This window comes from Thunnus maccoyii, chromosome 20 (assembly GCF_910596095.1).
Source record: "Thunnus maccoyii chromosome 20, fThuMac1.1, whole genome shotgun sequence".
Classification (NCBI taxonomy): Eukaryota; Metazoa; Chordata; class Actinopteri; order Scombriformes; family Scombridae; genus Thunnus; species Thunnus maccoyii.
The window spans coordinates 3,335,992-3,357,856 of NC_056552.1; the positions used below are offsets into that span (position 1 = coordinate 3,335,992).

At 36.6% G+C, this 21,865-nt stretch overlaps 2 protein-coding genes across 2 annotated transcripts; both read right to left on the reverse strand.

Annotated features, from left to right (window-relative positions):
- Positions 1-9,259: 9,259 nt before the first annotated feature.
- Positions 9,260-11,386, reverse strand: LOC121887270 (neoverrucotoxin subunit beta-like). The gene is given in 3 exon segments (XM_042397970.1): positions 9,260-9,963; positions 9,965-10,419; positions 11,332-11,386. Coding segments are annotated over 3 exon segments (1,155 nt in total). The 3' UTR covers positions 9,260-9,318.
- Positions 11,387-14,166: 2,780 nt separating this feature from the next.
- Positions 14,167-18,668, reverse strand: LOC121887081 (stonustoxin subunit beta-like). The gene is made up of 4 exons (XM_042397633.1): positions 18,605-18,668; positions 18,279-18,379; positions 15,264-16,736; positions 14,167-14,832 (listed from the first exon to the last, which is right to left on the reverse strand). The coding sequence occupies exons 2-4, from the start codon at positions 18,367-18,369 to the stop codon at positions 14,282-14,284; spliced, it is 2,115 nt and encodes a 704-aa protein (XP_042253567.1). The 5' UTR covers positions 18,370-18,379; positions 18,605-18,668; the 3' UTR covers positions 14,167-14,281.
- Between the last annotated feature and the right edge of the window lie 3,197 nt (positions 18,669-21,865).

Consider the following 21,865-nt stretch of genomic DNA (forward strand, 5'->3'; position numbering starts at 1 on the left):
ATGATCATCATCAGTGTTCTGATCAATGTCACACACTCAATGATCATTATAAGCATCACCACTGTCAGTACTTTGTCTTCATCTTCCTATTTATTAATAATGCTCTCATCATCATCCTCAATAGGTGGCACCTTCATCAAATATATCTAAATTATATAAAAACTATGATTACATTTAAATTACTGAATTATAATTCATTTAATTTTGTGCTGCATTCATTCCTAAACTCATAATAATCATAATACCATATCATGACAATATTATACTATACAGCACACATATAGATAGATAGATAGATTGATTGATAGATTGATTGATTGATTGATACCTAGTTTTCACAGGACATTATAGTACATCACATCATTTATTATTATTATTATTATTATTATTATTATTATTATTATTATTATTATTATTATTATTATTATTATTGTGGTTATTATTTTATATTTGATTCGATTATTGTATTATTGACTCTTTTAATGTTTGATTGTGTTGATTGTGATCTTGATCATTAATTAGTTGAATTCACAACACACACACACACACACATACACACATACACACACACACACACACACACACACACACATACACACACACACACACACACATACATACACACACACACACACACACACACACACACACACATAGTTGAATTGCTCCAACAGAGTGACTGTTGGCCATTGGTGGAACATCACACCTCCTACTGGCAACAAGCTGTTACTGCAATTGTTTTACTGTCTACTGAATGAGAAACATAGAGACAGAGTTAGGAAAGAAAATGATGTGAATGGAAAGCATTTGCACTAAATTATTAATACAAATTGAAAAAAAGAAGAATTCAACTGAATCACTATTATTTTACGCACGGTTTTATTCCCTTTATAAAAGAGAGACACCAGCAGTAATTGAGATATTTAGTTACAGTATTAAAAACTATTTTACGCATTCTTCACTTTGAGTACTTCCACATCTAATATTTTACTTTATTTTAGTGCTGCATAGTGTCTCTCCACAGTGACTTTTAGTAGTGCTTGTTTTCAGCATCTCCCCTTTCAGTTGTTGCACTCATGAAACAAGACTAGTCATCAGCTACATGTAATAATTTTCCACATGTGTGAACGCGTCGTCTTTCGTCCTTGCTCGGATTTGATCCATCATTTCCATGCCCTTGCTTGGCTACTCCCCCACTAGACCACCTTCAATGCCAGACGAACAACCAGGCAGAGAGAGATCTGTAAAACACTGCAGATATGTCACATTAATTCATCTGTAGAAGGGAAAAAAACAACTTTTTTAAAAGTCTGAGAGTCTATCAACTGCATTCTGCGCAAAAAAATCTAACCATGTATAGAGTCTGAGACATGTTAAAAAAACGGCACAATGAATGAAACATGAGGTGAAGTTAGAGATGTCGACCTAAAGCATAAAATGTGGATTAATCTGCCACTGACAGAAGTCCTGTTCCCTCCTGTTTGAGTAATGTTTGCTAAAATCTACAGTACCCAGCTGTTTTAAGAAATTACCGAGCCCTTTTTAAAGACTGAGCAGTAAGTGCCTGCAGTAAATCTGGAGCCCCTTTCAAAGTGAAGTCTCACTTTCTGCTATGAAAGCCTAGACAAAATGATTAAGGAGGAGGAACGACTTTATTTCTCCCCGGTGGAAACTTTTATCTTCAGCTCGTCCTTTAAACTCAGCAGCTGAATCAACCCGGGGCAAACAGACGCACGATAACGCAGCTGATCACACACACACACACACACACACACAAGTAATCATTATCTCTCAATCATTTGATATCATGTCAAACGTCTGCACAAAAATCATCCGCTCACCCTGTAAAGACTCCTCTACCTCCAAAAATAAACCTCCTCCCCCTTTCTCTCCTTCCATCTGTTTTGTCGACAGTAACTCGGGCGTGGATGACAATCTAATTGCATCCTCATCTCCTCTGGTTTAATGGGCTGTCGGGTAGCATCATTACACTCTTTCATTGCTTTCCTGCACAACTCACCTATTGACAACAACTGACAATATATGTGTGTGTTTGTGTGATGGAGGGAAGGTTGCAAAAAATCAGTTACAGCAGCTAACTGGTGTGTACATGTATGTATGAATGTGTTAATGTTTCCAGATTTAAAAGCATCAGAAAGCCCCTCAAGGATAAGACGGTAAAGAAAACTGTCAAAAGTTTGGAGGACACTTTACTGGTCGCGCAGGAGATTTGTTGTGATTTTAGTGTCTTAAAATGTCTGACATTTCTTTAGGGTTCAGTATGCTTGAAACAAATTAGGTCAAATGAAGTTTCAACCACATCTTAAGGGAAAAATGTTCCCATTCTGAACGGCCACACCTGAAGGCACCACAAAACAACTGGAGTGGGCGAGACACAATGACATCACACAAATGAAGATAATAGTGTTCAGTTTTTCTTTGGTTGCATTTCATAATGTGCAAAGAATGAAAAAAGACAGTTTGAGAGAGAAACTCAAACCCTGCCTACTCTCACACCTCCACACACCTGTCCAATCGATACTTAAAGTGAGCATTACTGTCGGTTTGTTGGTTTTGGAAAGTTACAGGAATTGTGCGACGCAGCCTGATTAAAGTATGAGGAGGAGGATGTGTCAGATGCTGTCTGACAAGTACTTTGTTTAATCACACTGAGGCTATTTCACACATGTTTAACGATTGTAAGTCAGATTTTTTTAAAGAATGAAAATTATCTCAACTCTCTCTCTCTTCCAAATTGCCATTAAAGTGTTAAAGAATGCAGACCCCCTCTCCTAAAAACACTCTTTTAAGGTGAATTTAATGGTAGAAGGGGGAAAAAACCTTCATTTTTACCCTTCCATCCAATCAAACTGCCTTCCTCTTCCTAACTGATATTGCTTTCGTTTACATGTTACATGTTTCTGTCTCTGACTCCCCCCCAGGGAGTCAGACACAGGGCCTTGACACTGGTGGCAGCAGAGAGAGACAAAACAGGTAAAACAGGTCGAAATACTCTTCAGCTAAACTGATCACTGGATGAGAGGAAAGCCCACATGCAGAACACAGTGAAATAACTGTGTTATAGTTGAGAGGTGGAGCTCAATGTGACGACAAAATAAGCTCACAGTCGTCCTCATGCTTAAACTTGCACAAAAAGTTTAATTTGAGTGATGTTTCCCTGAGTTTTCACTCCAATCTATCCAGTTCCAGCTCCGCATCACATTAAACTGCAACATGTAGAAAATGTTAGCTCAATAGAACCCACAGTTAAGATTCATTCAGGGAAAATTATTCTGTGAATAAGATTTAAAAAAAAGAGGAAAAAGCTTTGTGCTCAGCGTGTACCGTAGAGGAAGAGGTGCTGACACAAACCAAACAGGACATTCAGTTCATAAAATATACGATAAAGGACCTTTTATTAACACTGATAAGAAGAACGTGTTCTGCTCAGTGCTTCATCAGGCTCATGAAAAGGTACAATAGGCCAAAGGCAAACAGTATGAAAGCAACAGTTCATGTTCTAACTAGTGATGGCAGTCATTTGAGCTTTGGATTTACTATTATATTGAAGGTGGCGTGAAGTAGAGGAGGAGACATCAATGCTTTTACAAATGAATGTATTGAATGAAGTTCACAAGTAATACAAGGATGTATATGTCCAGTTCAGAAGAGACTCAAAGGATCATTTGGCATTTTCCGCCTGAACCACATTGTTTCTTCGACAACCAGTTCTGGACCAACTTTCCAAACAAAGTAATAACGTTGTGCAGATTAAGCTGGAGCGAAGGGCTGGAGAGCAACTATAAATACTCTTGTCACTGTAATTGAGAAGCCTTTGTTGTGTATTTTTTTGGAGTAAAATCTAAAATAAATTCACGTCAGTAGATTGTTTTGATGATGTGCTGTACTCATGTATTTTTGGAGAGGTGAGAATTAAAGGGCAGCTGTTACATCTCAGTCAGGAACATTTTCCGTTTTGGTTCACTTTGAAGAAGCTTTTTTTCTCTCAGAGGATGATCTGTGAAAAAAGAAAAGATGGTCATATGTTTGAAGAGCAAACTTTTTTTTAGACTAGTTGGGAAGTTATGAATAACATTTCACTAAATCAATAATATTAATATCGATCCTGGCAATAAGACATGCTTTTTTTTGCAGTTTCAGTGATTCACATACTGTACAGTGTGGTTTATGTTTGTCCAGTCACTGATGTTTGAGAGTTTCAGAGTTGCAGTTTGTGGCCTATTGGAAAGGAGGAGGGATCTTTTTTAGCCCAATCACATCGGAAGTTGAAAAAAGTACAATAAGAAATGATGCAATAGGTACACAGACAGACATCAACCAAACTAGGAAACTTTGAAATGTCATTGCAAGATGTTTTTCTAAGATTTAATAATTATTGTTTCTTTGTCAACATGTTACTGTCGCTGCATTACCACCGATTTCTTATTTAATTTTTTGCATCTGTGTGCAGCTCTGCTTTATTAAATGTCACTCTCTCTAAGAAGACTCCACACTAGGCCTGACCACCTGGTGGCAGTCTACAATCAGTTACAGTGAAAATATGTCACTGACTTCACCAGCGCTTCATTTGTGTGTGTGTGTGTGTGTGTGTGTGTGTGTGTGTTAAGTGAGTCAAAGCCTACATTCACATTACATGCTGAAGTGGCCCAAATCCATTTTTTGTTTTTATTTTTGCCTCCAAGTGACCCAGATCTGATTTTTTCACAGAAACGTGAACAAACCAAATCTGATTTTTTCATGTCAGATCTGCACTTGCGTATGTGATCCTTAATCCCATTCATTTCTGATCTGTGGTTTATGTGACTGCTGTCACAACGGCCAGATTACAATTCATCAGTTTTTTTGTAACATCTCACTTCTCTGCGCGTATTGCCTGTCCTTATCATTCAGTGTCGGCACATCACAGCCCAGTAAAAAAATAACATGTCGCCTTTTCATGCTCATTCTCATCTTCAGCATCTGTATTGTGAGCTGACCTCCACACCAAATGATCCTTGACATGTATGCTAGCACAGCTATGTCATCTGCGTCGTCATCATCTGTGTGATTTGACGTTATTGTTGTTATTCTCGTTCGCATGTGGCCCACATTTCAGTTAAATCTGCACATGTGTGGCAGTATAGGATGTTAGCTGTGTTCACACCGGAGCTGAATACATCACTTACAAACATGAACGTGAACCATCAACACAAAGAGATCAGATCTGACCAAAAAATCTGAAATGAGCATTAAGGCCTGTATTTTGAACATAGCCTTATTGTCTTAAAATAATTTGCTGCAGTGCAAATCCACCTATATCAAGTATTTTCTACGATCAAGCTGCATATTTCTTGATTCTGCCCGCCTTCCTCTTTCTTGCTTCAAGATACAGACGCTCTAATTCTAGAAAATTATTGAAACCCCTCCATCGAACAGTAATTGATCTCACTCTCATTTTTGTAAAATAAGGGTTTTAGGACTCAATTATAAACAAACAAATGACAAATGAATTGATAAGGATGGCATTTTTGCAATGCAATAGTATGAATCAACAGTACACACAAAAATTAAGATTTTTTTTTCAAACTACATATTGACTACATTGAGCACAGACTCAAAACCTGGTTAAAATGAGTACTGTGCGCAGTTTCTCCTGAAAACCTACAGTATCTTTTTATTGACGTGTTCCTGCAGCTCTCTGAAATGAAGTGTAATCAGCTAACTTTGTCCTGCTGATGACAGATGATGACTTTTTTATGGTGATCCTGATGTATACATGGACTAATGTTGGATAATGTAATGAAAAATATATACAGAATCATTCTCTTGCTTCCACCACCAGAACATACTACCATTTCTGACCCAGAAGGAACATTAACCCTTAAAAACGCTCAGTAAAAATGAGAAAAAAACACTCTTTAATATCTAATCCAATAGACAAGGTATTCATTAAACAGAGGAGTGTGAAAGCAATCTGACAACAGTGAAACTTTATGCATTTGTCTTGCTCTTATCTTGTGTCTCATTTAAAAATTACCGCAGGATAAAGAGCAGAGGCACAGATGAGAATGTCACTATAGAACAGAAGAAAGGGAGCTGGAGGACTGAAAACAAGAATATGACTTGAAAACCAAATCCATATTTTATATTTGCTCATTAAAACTGATCACTCCTCTACCACACTCTGTCTATGTCATGTCAACATGTCTTATTCCTTTAAGCCAAATTTCGGTGCAGCAGACTAACTAACTTTAGTCTGTGACCTTTTCAGCTGCCATCTCAGAAGCTGACACAACACCGAAATAGTTGGATCCTAACGAGGAAATCGAGTCATTTTTGGGAATGCAAGGACAGCTTGTGGCTGGTGAGGTCAGACTCTCATCTTTATTCATCAAATAAAGAAAAAAAATAAATTGATTTTGCTTTTCACCGTCAAGCTGTCCTCCGGCTCAAGGCAACAGGTAGAGCTCAGCTGTCGATATGCTGAACCCTGTCTGAGATTTTTAACTCAGCTTTTCAGGCAGCTGAGATCTGTGGGTGTGTAATGAGAAACACAAACTTGGTCAAAATAGAAGGAGGAAAACAGCCACTTATTGTGAAAAAAAACAAACAAAAAAAACAGGACTTCTAAAATACTAAAATTCAAGAGCACTGACAGCCAAAGGAAACATGTTAAAGGATAATTGAAGAGTGGAAATATTTTATATTCCTCTCATTGTCAAGAGTCTTATGTAAATGAATAGAAATGAATTGATCCTACTAACATATAACGTCTATGTATCCAAAGCCTGATATATATTATTCCTTTGTGCCATAGACTTCCATTGTTGTCGAAAACTATTAAAAACACAAGATCTCTTTTTAGAAGTAACTCTTAAATCCTTTTCACAACTTAGGAATGAATTCAGCCTTCCTCAAGTACAATTGTTTCGTTATTTGCAACTTAGGAATTATATCCAATCCATATAAGAGTGGTATGAACATCCTGTTGAAAGCTTCTTCTTTAAAGAGGAAAGTTATGAATTATATTTATGATCAAATGTTTGTTAACATCCCTATTATCAACAGTAAATCATTCTGGGGGAAGATTTTGGGTCCCAGCTTGATGATGTGATGTGGCTAAACATATTCATGAATGTGAAGAAAATTACATGCTATTGTATTGTATTATGTTGTTTGTTTTTGTTGAAAATTAATTTAAAAAAAAACAACCCAAAAATGAAAAAAAAAACACATCACTGAGCCACACTGCTGCACTGGGTGACATTTTCCTTCATTACCATGAACACACAATGTAGTTTATTTTGAATAAATAACACACACACACCATCCTGCTGTCAGAAATACTCACTACTAGAGCTCCAAATGTCGATTCATCCACCGCTGAAAATAGTCCCCCCAAAAATGCTGTATTTCTGAGCTGTTTAAAAAAATAAAACTACATAGTTATAAGCCATTTATTAATGATTTATATACTCGCTATTGTACCAACGGTGTTGAGGCTGAGAGCCACAGATAGGGTTAGGAGGTCAGCATGTGTTTTTATAATACAATTTTTGAAGAACAAGTAACAGAACAAACAACAAAATAAATTAGGGAAATTAGAATTAACTGAGTAAAATAAGAAAAAAAGAATAAACTGTAGAGACAAAGATAATAAATAATATAATAAAGGGGTATCAGTAAGTACAACACAAATGTAGTATCTCATTTCCATAAAAAATAGGAATATCTACTTCCTGTTAGGTTTCTTTATTTATATACATTGACAAAATCAAAAAACTTTATAAAACTTCCCTTGGTAAATATCTGTCTTTGCAACTAGAGATTCAAACGAGGCAGTGTCTGTCATCAATTTGAACCATTCAGCAAAATCTGGCTTTGTCTGACTCTTTCAGTGGCAGAGAACGATCTTGAAGTGCCAATTAAGTCTGTCAGTTCGAGTCCAAATTCTTGTTTGGATATAAAGGTAGGAAAGACTTGTCTCCTAATAAGCACAGCTGGGGAGATTCTGGCATCATTTGTTTATTTAACCACTCTCCAATACTTTTAATTACTTGTTTCCTAAAACATTCCCACATTAAACAAAGAAAAGTACCTGCTTCGTTTTTACAGATTTTCCTTAATTTTTCAGTTATACAATGCAGTATTTTCATACAGTTTTTGCCATGAGGTAAAAAAGTATTGAGAGACAGACAATGACATTGTTGTTTTTTTTTTTTTTTTCATGGGATTTGTTGACAATAAGGAAACTGTGGAATAACACCAACCTCATTTTTGTACCATAGTTGATCAAAACTGCAGACAGATTATCTTTTTTGTCATCTGCACAGTGTGTGAAATACAGGTGGTCTGGGATCTGGGAATCCTTAATTGACAGCTTGGACACCCAGGAAATTTTAGGGAGATCTCAATAATGGCATCAACACAGTAAGGTTTATTTTCATGTAACTATTGAAATCTTTGATCGTTTTTATAATAATACAATAAAAAATATATTGCAGTCAAAGTATTTATGGCATTTGAATGCAATTTTCTCCTCTGCATTTTTAAATGTCCAATAAAAATGTAAAAAAAAAAAGTCCTTAAATAGTCCTTATATCACAGAACAAACAAATAAATATACCAATAAAAAGAACACAACCACACTTTTTTCTTGTATAAGTAATTGGATGTACTGGCTGATATGTGCTGTTTTGGAGGTATAGCTGCCGTTGATCAAGCAGGTTTCCGTGCTATTATTCTCTCTGCTGCTACTATGAACAAACATTCTCCAAAGAAGTTCATCAAAGGATCATAAACCATCATATCACAATCAAAGAATCACTTATCATTATGGTATTTTATATGGTTTGACTCATTTATGAAGTTAGGAACCATTAGAAAAGTAGCACAGAGTGTTCAACTCAGTTGTCCATTTTATTGATTTTTATACTCAAGGAAAGGACATATCCAACAGGTGTTACAGTAGATGCTGAACCAGAGCCATACAGAATCACTATGTTAACATACTGATTAAAGAAATCTGACATTGACCTCAGCTCTGTTAACACCAGCTCTTTAACATCCAACAAAATACTCTGAACAGTGACCCTCTCCTCCTCAAGTATGAGCAGTTTTCCTGAGTGGTCTCTTTGAAAAGGCTCGTGGGACTATTTTTACCACTCCAGCATCCACAAAAATAAACGAAACCCAATACAATCACTTAAAATTGCACACAATAATGACAGTCCCTGAATAACCAAGAGGCACAGGTGATCCACTGTTCTATCATAATCACTGTGATATATTCAGTGTGCATACTTGACTTAACGTAACTTAACTTAACTGACCTGAGACAGTCTTGACCTTTGCTCCCTCCATAATATCCATGCAAGACCTAACAACATTGATCTCTCTCTCTTCACATGCCAGCCACATGTTCAAGCTGTTGATGTTCAATGGTGATTTGAGGTTTTCTTCAAAGACTTTCAGAATTGCACTTTCATCTTCCTCTCCTCTCCAGAAGCACAGAAGTTTCTTCACAATGGTCTGTTGAAGGTTTAACATGTAGTCATTACAGATGTTTTGGAAATTGCACAGCTTCTTTTGAATCTGTGGAAACATTTCCACTATTTTGTCTTCTAGAGAATTGTTGCATCTCATTTCCAGTTGCCTTATGGTTTCCAGAGTGTTGCGAACTTCTCCAAATATTGGAGTGCTGCTATCAGTGACCATCTGAGGTGCTTCAGAATAAAAATTTGTCAGTGGCATGAGCCATACTGTCATTGGAAAAGTATTTTGTTTCCCTATCATTTGAGGAAGTTGCTGGTAGGTTTGCACTGCATCCTGAAAAGTTGTAGGGTTGCTTGCAAGAAAGAAGTCCCCATGGAATTTGCAGGAGAAGTTGTTGGTTATGGCATTTTCTTCACTGGTTAGCTGGACACCACCTTACCCTGAAATTTCAGCCGAGGGAATCTTTTTTTATCACTGCTTCCATTCTGCCTTGGATTTCCTGAACTTTGCTAGAATCGACTTTGTCACTGTCAAACACAAAGAAAGCATTTGCCCCATAAAGGATGCCTATCACTACATGCGTTGCCTGGATGCTCTCAAATAATTCTGAATACTGAATGTGGTTGTTTCCAAGATCAGTCATCAACTGTTTGAAATTGGCTTTGTATTGAAGTGTCACTCTCCTCTGGTTCTTGAATATTTTTGTATCATTCAGATACTTGGCAGATCCTCCAACTTCAATCAGTCCACCCAGGAAACTGGCTTTCAGAGACGCTTCAACATCCAGCAGAGAAAACTTGTCTTCAATGGAATCAGATGCAATGATTTCAAAAGCACTGCTGGGCTGAGGGCAATCAACTGTGCTCTGTTGGAGAACTTCATAATCCCACAGTGTGAAACCGACAACAAGTGAAAAAAACAAACCGAAAAAACATCAGCAATCTGTTGAAGCAGCAGCTGAAAAGCAATGCTTAATCCACATTGTTTTGGGAAAGAGTAGCTTAAGAAGTCTCAGTTTGTTGTGGTGGAAGAAACCTTGCAAACAAAGGGTATCAAATTTTGGTCAGCATGCCAATGGTGGAGTGTCTTCAGTGGGCACTGGTTTGCCCAATATGATGGCATGCTCAGCATCTTTTTTTGATGGAAATCCACTGAAATTGTTGACCTTTGGTGACAAGTTGTTAGCATATCACAAAGAGAGGACATTGAAAATAGAAAAGTGAGTTAAAAATAAGGCAAAAATCTATACAATATGTTTGTAGTGGGAGGACTCTTGATTACAGTTTTAAAATGTTATCTAAATATCATACCAAAATCTAATCTTATAAACTTGTCTAATCATTTACAAAGACGCACAGCATCCTGAAATATCTCTTCCAAAAGGAAATCACGTGTCTCCAGATTAGTTGATTTTTACCTTGGTAGGTAAATTGATGCTCCTTCATGTGTTGAGAAACATGTCACACCTCTCACAATACTCTAAGACATGCTTGACTGTTATTACTTTGGCTTAAAGATGCTAATTTTACCCCACTCTTCTGTCATTGTTGTATAATAAAGTGCCAAACACATCTTTGTACCGTGTTAAGTAATTGTGTTTTTCTTAAACTATACTAACTTTGTTGGCCAATGTATACTTTACTTACATGTGCAGTTATTTAGCTGCTAAACTGAATTTTAGTTTCATGTGAATGGTGATCTAAAGAATTAAAACCTGCATTCTGGCCACTGAATTCAAACATGGAAGACATCCTAATAAGAAATCATTTCATTCTAATGTAGTGTAAGTCCAGATTTACCACGGATCAGTTTATCCTGCCAAGCATCATCAGAGCATCCCTAAGGTGAAATGTCAGCCCAGGGCAGCTACTGCCAAGATATTTGAAGACATGTCTCCGACCCATTGGGAAACATCCAACAACATGAGTTAACCTAAGTAAAACCACGACAACATCATTAAACTCATTTGTTATTGTTTTGATTGAGAGACACTAGCAGCAGAAATTGCATATTGTGCATTTAAATATCACAGTCAGAGTTGACATTTGTTGAGTAAGTATTTTTCACACATATATAATAAGTCTGACAGAGTGATCTAGAGTATCTAGACCCTGACAAGTTTTTTTTTCTTTTTTCTTTTTTCTTTTTTTACATATATTCAATCAATTTTAAAGCAGGCAAAGCCTGTAGCAACATATTTTGGGGACATTAATATCAATTATATATATATATATATATATATATATATATATATATATATATGTGTGTGTGTGTGTGTGTGTGTGTGTGTGTGTGTGTGTGTGTGTGCAGACAAATAAAACTGTATTCATGTCTTAATTATTCAAAAAAAACATCCATCATGATTAAAGGAATTAATTATGTTTAAGTAGTCAAAACAAGTCAGTATTTGTTGTTTATGCACAGTATCTGTGATGAGATTAGCAAGGAGGAAGCTGCCAAAACCCACACTGATGAAACTGTGGGAAACATTATGTGTGTTCACGAACCTTTAGATTGTTTTATTTTATGTGACAGATATGAACTTACAGTATATCCTCACGTCATAACAGAAATACGCATACTTTTTATGCAAACCCCTGAAATGTCTTCTAAACTTAGCAAGGAAATTCAATGATTTTACTAAAATGCGCAAAGTGACTAGACTGTTTTTCAAACATGATGACTCACAGGTCTTTGTGTGTGTATGTGTTTGTCAATCTTTCACGCAATCAAGAATAAAAATGTATCAAACAACACAAAACAATCTTTATATTATTGATTGTTGCTGTAACAGTATACATATATATACAATATATATGTACAGGGATAAAAAAAATGAAAAGAATGCCTTTTTTAGGTACTTTCGACCACTGGCGAATGTCCCAGGATTAGCACTGTACATACAGTAAACCCAAAATGTACTTAGTCCGTTATGATCATTTTAATTAATAACACATTCGGAAAGAAGGCTCAAACAGGCAGACAATAATCTGTCATCTAACAAATCTCCATCATTGCTCTTATCTAATTGAACGCAGGTCCACATCATTTTATTGTTGGGTAAACAGGCTCAGTGAATTTGGTGTGGAAGGTGTAGAGGTGTAAATGTTAAATCTCTGCTTTTCTTTATATGTTTTATTCACGTTTACTACAAACTGGATTTTCTAACAAACAGGAAATAACCAAGCTGCACACAGTGTTCAACTCAGGACTCCACTTTATTGAATATTTTACTCAAGTAGAGAGATGTCCAACAGGTGTTACAGAAATCACAGTCCAGGAGAACTTCAGCTCTGTAAACATCAGCAACATTCTCAACATCTAACATGTTAAAGACAATGTTGTGACTGTCTCCTCAGAACACCACAGTGATTAAATGGACTCTTGGTTGGACTCAGAGCAGAATGTCCAGAGCCACAACCAGAAAAACAAAGACCACCAGAAGTTTCCTGAGTGGTTCATTATACTTGTGTTAGAAGAAGAAAAAGATCACAACATAAAACTGGAATCATCACTTTGTCAATAATTGTTGATATTTTGGCAATATGGATCATTTAAATGTATATATTTTTTTCTCTTTTTTTCTTTTTTAATTTTTTTGTGCATGAAAAACAAAACCGCAACATCTGAATCTTAAAACACAAAAAACTTTGTCACTATTCACCACTAACATCCTTAGTGAGTGAGTGGTGTTACAAAGTTTCCTTAACATTAGGAAATTCAACAAAAACAAGAAGAGACACTTAGTTAATGTCCCTCCTAGTTTGAAAAAAAAATCCCACTTCCCTCCTCTTTTCCTTCCTCTTCCCCAACTTCACAAGCATAAATGAAACCTCTTATAAATTTAGATGAAGATAAATGAACAATTCTAATGTTAAACTACAGGCACCTTATTCACCATTATGTACCAAGTAAGTGCTTTGCATAAGCTAATGAAAATGTAATGTGGAAAAATAATCAATATCCTCATACATGTCCTCACCAAACAATTTCATATTGATAAAATTAGAAGAATTAGAAGACAGTTAAACTACATGTAGCCTGCAGCATATTTCTCTAAAACATAGATTATATGGTATATTCTGTAGAAGCTATTGTGGGGACATAATGTTATATACCATGTAGCTATTTCACAGACCAAGAAAAGGTCAACTTGGAAACATAAAGAGTATTGACACACCATTATAGTATTATGAGATGACTTGAGGTTAAAAAAAGATTTAAATGCAACTATTGCAGTCTTAATTAAGATGCTAATGTTTGTCACCATTCACCACTAATGAATGTCCTTAGTGAGTGATTGGTGTTACAGAGTCTCGTCACCATGAAATTCAACAAAAACAAGAGAAATTTCTAAATTAAAGAAGAACTTGAATTACTGTTGATTAGTCTTTTCAATAACAATGCATATTTTATAAACTGATCATGAGTAATACATGTGGAATATAAATCTGAAAAGTAGCTAGTGACTATGCAATAGGTTTGGGGTTAGGGTTAGGTTTAGGGTTAGGGTTAGGGTAGGGTAGGGTTAGGGTTAGGGTTAGGGTGGGGTAGGGTTAGGGTTAGGGTTAGGGTTAGGGTTAGGGTAGGGTAGGGTTAGGGTTAGGGTTAGGGTAGGGTAGGGTTAGGGTTAGGGTTAGCGTTAGGGTAGGGTAGGGTTAGGGTTAGGGTTAGGGTTAGGGTTAGGGTAGGGTAGGGTTAGGGTTAGGGTTAGGGTACACTCCACCAATGGATGGTGATAGTTTGAAGACAGATCAAGACTCACTTCATCACTTTGTCACTGTTCTTACTCAACTGGGCAAAAGAACACAGAGCCAGATTGATTCTTAATGTTGCAGCCTGGGTAAACAGGCCTTGTGAAGTGAGCGTTAAAGGTCCTGTGGTGACTCAGCCTGTTAGAGGAGACACTGTAGAAGGACAGGGTGCCAGCAGGCCAGTCAAGATACACTCCAACTCGTTTGCAGCCGGTAGAGGGATAAGAGCCTGTCCACCATTGCCTATCGTACCCTGCATAGACCGCTGGAGGGACAGCATTGACACCAAAGCACCATGACTTATCATTAATTCCTAAATAACAATCATTACCGCTTCCTTTCCTATTAATTTGTTGGAATGCGACACCTACAACAACATGTTCATGATGACCCTCACTCCACTCTACCTCCCAGTAATGGCGTCCAGTCAGCCCCTCTCTGCACAACACCTGAGGACAAATATCAAACCTCTTTGGGTGATCAGAATAATCCTGCTTTGCTCCAAGTGTCACCTTCTTGTCGTGATCAGAAAGAATAAGTTTGTAGTTTGCTGTGTTTCGGTCCAGGGAGAGATCACAGGCATCTGATGGAGAAAACAAAATCATAAAATAATTGTTATCACTGTCCACAGCAGTTCACAAAAGCATACACTCATAAAATAATGATATTCACACCTTGTCCTCCATAATAGCCATTTGCAACATTAGCAATGTGTTGGCTACATATTCAAATCAATTTAATGTATCCTTGTTCAATAAAAAGTATCAATATCTTTTGAAAACATTTAAACTTCTGAGTAATTGAATCTGAAAGATTCCCAACTTTTGTGAACTTTTGTGGTTTACTTCTGTTTTCACCACTTTATATATGGAAGACTGTATGGCTGTACTTAAAAAGTACAGCATAGATAATCCTGAAATAGCTTAAATGGAACACAACAGTATTTATATAAATACATATAAAACACTCAATATTAAAGTAAATAAAAAAATAGAAGCATGAAAAATGACTTACACCACATTAAAGCACTTTTGTCTGTGATGGTTTCCACATCAGATGGGACGTCAGGCTTTGAAAAATCATCAGTGACCAGTTCGCCCTCCTTGTAATGGTAGATGGTTGCTCCTTTGTATTTCTCATTTGCTGTGGCTGTTACAAGGAAACGGACACTGCTGCTGTCCTTGAAAGGTTTGGCAAGATCATGGAAAGCTTTGGCTTTTTCTCTCATTTTGGTCAACACTTCCTCTGAGAAGTACCAGTGGTCTGCATTGGTACATCTTATTTCAGGTGAATCCAAGTACTTGGTCATTGCATCAAGGCAGGGGTCAGCACTTTCCACAGAGGTGAAAACAAAGCACAGAGCATTCTTTACATCTGGATCAAAAATCTCTCTATCCAACTCTGACTGATTTTTGACGATCTTTGTGTTTGTTCCCTCCATCATGTCAACACAGGACCTAATGACAGTGATTTCTCTCTCCTTGTGATCCATCCACTTGCTTAGTTTGTCCTGACTGAATGGTGACTTGTCTCTGTCATCGAAGAGTTTTTCTAATGAGCTCTCATCTTCTTTGCCTTCACGGATGGAGGGAAGTGTCTTCTTCATGGTCTGTTGGAGCGCAGATGTGTAATAATTACACAGTTTTTGGAAAGTGCTCAGCGTTTTGCGAATCTCTGGAAAATCCTCTGACACTTTGTCTTCCAGGGAATCGTTGCATCTCATTTCTATCTCCCTAATACCTTCTAGAGCATCTTCAGCTTTCCTCACTAGTCCAACACTGATCCCACTCATCAGCTCAGCAGCTGCAGGATGCAAATTCTTCAATGGCATCAGCCAGACCTTCAGTGGAGCAACATGTTCTCCCTTTTCTCCCAGTAGCTTTGGAAGCTCTACATAGGTCTTCACTGCATCTACAAATGTTGCAGGGTTGCTTTCAAGAATGAAGTCCCCATGGAATTTGCAGGAGAATTTCTTTGTCAGGTCTTTTTCTTCTTCAGTAAGCTTGATGTCAACATGCCCATCAATATTAAATGATGGAATTTTCTTTATCACAGCTTCCATGCTGCCCTGGATGTCCTGAACGCTGCTAGCATCTAACTTCTCACTGTCAAATACAAAGAAAGCATTTGCTCCATAAAGGATGCCTGTAACTACATGTGTTGCAAGGCCCTTCTCAATAACATCTGTTTGTTGCGTGTCCATGGTTCCAAGAGGAGTCATCGACAACTGCTTGAAGTTGGTGGTAGCTTTGTACTGAAACGTCACTCTGCTCTGGTTCTTGAGTTTCTTCTGATCGTTCAGGTATTTGGCAGATCCTCCAACTTCAATCAGTCCACTCAGGAAACTGGCCTTCAGGGAAGCATCAACGTCCAGCAGAGAAGACTTGGATTCAGTGGAGTCAGATGCCGTAATCTTAAAGTTACTGCTGGGATTGAAGCTTTCAGTTGTGTTCTCTTTTAGAGTTGTTTTATCCCACAAGGTGTAACCTGCAGAAAGTAAACATCAACCATGTGTTAAAGCAGAAAAAAACATTTAGCTAACATTCACCCACATTTAGAGCTATTGTGGTTCTTTCAAGAAGGAGGATTTGAAATGTAGGAGACTGAAACAACAAGTATACTCCAGACATCAGTTATGTATCTCCAATCATAACGTCTTCTACAGAGTCACATGTTCTTTTTTCCTGGATTCCTCGGTTCAAAGTAAATTTATCAGTAACGGCCATGCTCATGTCCATGTTAAGAGTTTTTTCCATAAGCATATCTAGGTAACTGGCTCTATGTACTTAGCAGCCAATGGATTTTTGTTTTGAAATGAGAAAACCAAAATCGAGAAGCAATTGATTGACAAGACGACTGCCAGTGCCTTTCCCCTGTTCAGAGGCCCTTTTTACACCTGGCATTAAAACGTGTCTCCACATGCGTCTTGTTGTTAAATGACAGTTTCAGTAAACTTTTTCAGACTTATACTATAAAAGCACAAACATACACTAAAGAGAAATTTACTGTTATGATTTAGTACTTAAGTACAACTTAAATGCAATACAGGCATTAACATACTCATAAAAAATATACTCAAACACATTTTAAAAACTAATTTTGAAATGAACACTTTTAAGAAGTATAATAAGTGTATCTTAGATTAAGTGCATGTTGAAGTGAACTTACTGTAAATATACTGTTAAAGCACATTAAATACAATAATTTAAAAAAAGATTTTTAAAAAGTATTACTTCAGTTAAACTTTTTAAAAAAATGACATTAATACGCTTTTGAAACGTATATATTCATATAATTAAACATATATTTTAACTTAAGTGCACTTTTAACAAATGTACTAAATTGCAAATTAAGTAATGTTATCTTATCTATATGCTTTGAAAAATGTACTTTCAATACAATTTCATTGTATTTGTAAATCTTTCACTAATAATGTATTTTGGAGACATACCAAAAAATGCACTGTCACTATGCTTCGACCGAAGTAGAAATGTACTTGTTTAAACTTTTGACACACTTTTTATGCTAAAAGTATAATTCAAATATAGAAAAATATCCTTATTTTTTGCTTGGGTTCACAAATTCCGATAGAAAACTCAAGTACAACTCAAGTTTTTGTTTTCTCCCCATGTTGATAAAGTGTGCATGAGGATGTAGCAAGAGAGATACTTCCCATTTAAAGACTGTGGAGGATGGTGTCCAAAAATACAAGAGCAAAAGTGTAACAAATGGATTAATCAGTTTGTCTGTCTGCTCTTATGTAAGCTTCAAACGTTAGCATGCCTGAGTCCTGAGCTTCATCAGAGCTGTTGGGACATTTATATTTTACTGTTTCCTCTGGAGAGTAAAAATAGTTATTTTTTCTGTCAGTGAAAAAGAGAAGGAATTTACTGTGTCTTGATTTTTTCAAATCAAATATTTAGTCTGGTTAATAAATGTATCTTTTCTGTTCCGCAAGATCATTTGAAAATCTTGTCAGCAGATCTCAAACAGGCAGAGTAAGTAAATGTTGTCTACATCAAGTTTTACCTGGGATTAGTTTATCCTGCCGAGCATCATAGAGCATCCCTAGGGTGAAGGGTCGACCCAGTGCAGCTACTGTCATGGTATCTGAAGACATGTTTTCGAACCTGTTGGTGAACATGACACAACATAGATCAAAGCAAACCCACACAACCTTCAATATTTGATTAAATTATCTGAAGTTAGTGTCACACAGGTAGACAACTCTCCACCTTGACATAGACAGAGAGGGCAAAAAACAAGAAAGAGACCAGCAGACAGCTTATTGGTCTTGGAAATATTTCCAAGTTAAAATATAAATAAAGAAATGTTTCCACCCTGTTTGTCCTTACCTGGTGTAGTTGTGTAGATCAGAGTCTTCTTAACTTCTAACTGGAGCTTCCAGTCTGACGGTCTGTGATACTGTGAAGCAACTTTTATCCTGTTCTCTCTCCTACTGATTCCTCCCCCTGACACGCCTCCTGATATGACTGCAATCTTATTTTAATTACGTTGCAGTTTGTCCTGTTATCTCACATACAGATCAGAGAAGTCTGAAGAAAGTATGTAGCCCTTCACACAAAACTAAACAAGATACTCCTTTATACGTGATCAAATGTCTGATATCAGTCAAAAATAATCAGGAAGAGATAATAATAATATTCATCACATTTCTAGAAAATATACATTTTCATCATATGACAATAACTGAGCCACTAATGGTGACCTTGTGTACTTTTATAGTCCAATTATCAAATGTGATAGTCAGTGATATTATCTATGTATGCTGGTAACTCATATGGCTAGATTCATCAAGACTATTTGGATAAATACAACAATCCTGCTTTTGTAACAATGGTTTGTGTGTGAATTGACACCATTATTGATGTATATTTATTATTTTTTCATCACTGTGTTATCAGCCTGCTTCTCAGCCAGGTTTTTTGTTTTGACACTGGGCCAAGTCTCCTCATTAATAACCCAAAATTTCCTTTCAAAGCCTTGACCGACCTTAAAAGGGTCACATGCACACTAAACAATGACGATATTGGGCATTGATGTAGCATTTTAGTTTTAGTTACAAATTCACTGAGATTTCTCTGAAAGTACTTCTGTGATCACTGGTAATAATGTTCACAGTGTGTACAAGGTGTACAAGGCGTGAAATTTTAGATTTTGCACAGACTTGTGGGATGTGGTATGTAGTAGCTTCTCATGAACTTAAAATATTGTTTGGATATTGTTTCAGTGGAGTTGCTGATGTTTTTCTTTGTAAATGAAGACACACCTGCTACTTGGCAATTTCACAGTTATCACCTGCCCAGACATATGAAGAATGGAATAGTGCCATGGTGCTCTGCCATCTATTAATTCTTCAGAATTAGTGTTTGCCACTTTGAGTTAGGTGTTATGTGACTATGTGCTTTAGGGAAAGATTATATAACCACATTCTTTCAACAACCTTAAAGGACAGGTTCACAATTTTTTGTAAGAGATGAGGGACAAAATCTATTTTTTCAGTGGAGTTGCTGATGTTTTTCTTTGTAAATGAAGACACACCTGCTACTTGGTAATTTCACAGTTATCACCTGCCCAGACATGAGAAGAATGGAATAGTGCCATGGTGCTCTGCCATCTATTGATTCTTCAGAATTAGTGTTTGTCACTAACTGACTATGTGCTTTAGGGAAAGATTATATAACCACATTCTTTCAACAACCTTAAAGGACGGGTTCACAATTTTTTGTAAGAGATGAGGGACAAAATCCACGGTCCTCCTTCTGTGCAGACATATATTTAAAAGTTTATCTGAAGCTAATATGAAGTTTCAGCATCCAAATGAGTCAAATCAAGTAGATATCTTTCAATGTTACAGTGTTTTTAGTGCGAAAGTCTTCTTGTTACTATACTTCCACCGCAGCTCAACAGGGAAACACTGTCTGAGGAAACACAAAGACTGTAAATGTGTCAGATATCCACTTATCCACCTGTGAGTTATAGTTAAAACCACTGATAATAAAGTCACTTTAAAGGAAAATTCTGAAGCTCGAAGTCATTTACATTTTAAGTCAAATTGTTTTATGGCATGAGCTGAGATTGGTTATTCATACATCACACTGCAGTTAACAACAATTATACACGACTTCCACATATGCAGCTGAGTGGCTCTACGAGCTCCGCTGATACAATGTAGAGAGTTATTTGGCGTGGCACATTGAATCAGAACAGAGTGGGCTCATCAGGAGAGGGGCTTTAAAGAGACAGGAGCTAAAACGGAGTGTAAAGAGAAACTGTGTATATCGAGGGGCTGCATAAAGGGCCAGTATGAGGTAAATAAGGATTTTTTTTAAACGGTGAATCATGCAGAGCTACTCTAGTGGAGTTCAGAAATAAAAAATGTAGAGCTTAAATGAGCATAATAGATCCTCTTTAAAAGATAGTTTCAAGTGCATGTTGCCAAAATCAATCATCCAAACATTTATTATCAACATAATAGGAAAATGTTTTTAATGAATGCATGAGCAAAACAGTGTTTTTTAACATATTTGTTTTTCTGCAATATCCACTTATGGCAACTTAACCATGATTAATGTTTTTACAGGTCAGTTAAGGCCATCCAAACACTTAGTAAAGTTTCAGAAAAGATTGTCATCTTTGTTGAATATTGAAAGTTGACAGTGAAAAGAGACAGAACATGTTTACTTTGTTTATTTAACCAAAAGAACAGTTATTACTTAACGTTAACTTTAGGTGTTCTTGAAGCTTAAATCTAATCACAAGCATGATGCAGGACTTAAATCTCACTCTTTGGTGTAAAAGTCCTGTTCTTTGTTTTAAGACACATAAAATTACTTTCCTTTGAATATTTGTTGTGTCTGATGTTTTTTCTCTACAAGACACAAGATCTAGACTATTCTTTTACTCAATGATGGTCTCAAGTTTCCACATCACACTTATATCAGTTGCATTTTAGACCATGACCGGACACGTCTGGCTTCCAAACTAGTTGGAATATCACAAAACCAGGCTTGTAATTTCACTCCTTAAACTGAGATTTAAGGTGAACACAGAGAAATGTTTTCACTCCAGTGGATAAACATGAAAACAGTCTTCCACTTTCAAAGTTTGCACACAACATCTTTCAGCACAAGGAAGCACAAACATCAGAGTGAAGAAACAATAAGTAAAAACCATTTTTTAGGCGGAGGGGAATTTTAACTTTTCTAGTGCACAATAGAAAAACATGGAACACAGAAAAGAACAACTAACCCCTTCCTGTATCTGTTTTGTTACCACATTGATCAGTGTAAACCATCTTAAACTGAAAGCTAATTAAACGGACCAGTTATGCAGGTCAAATCTATCAACATCATGACAAGCAAAACTGCTTTCTGAGAGCACCTGCAAGATGTCATCCTAGAATGACCTGTTCCACACAGCATCATGTAACAATGAATTATTGTTTCGGCAGATTGTCAGATGACAACTGACACAAAAACACAAGCAGGCAGAATGTTGACCAGTGACTATTTTTCATCTCTAGTTACACCCATTTTTCTTCCTTGGTGATTTAATACTTGTAATAGATTGAGTTTCTACTGCCGACATGCCCC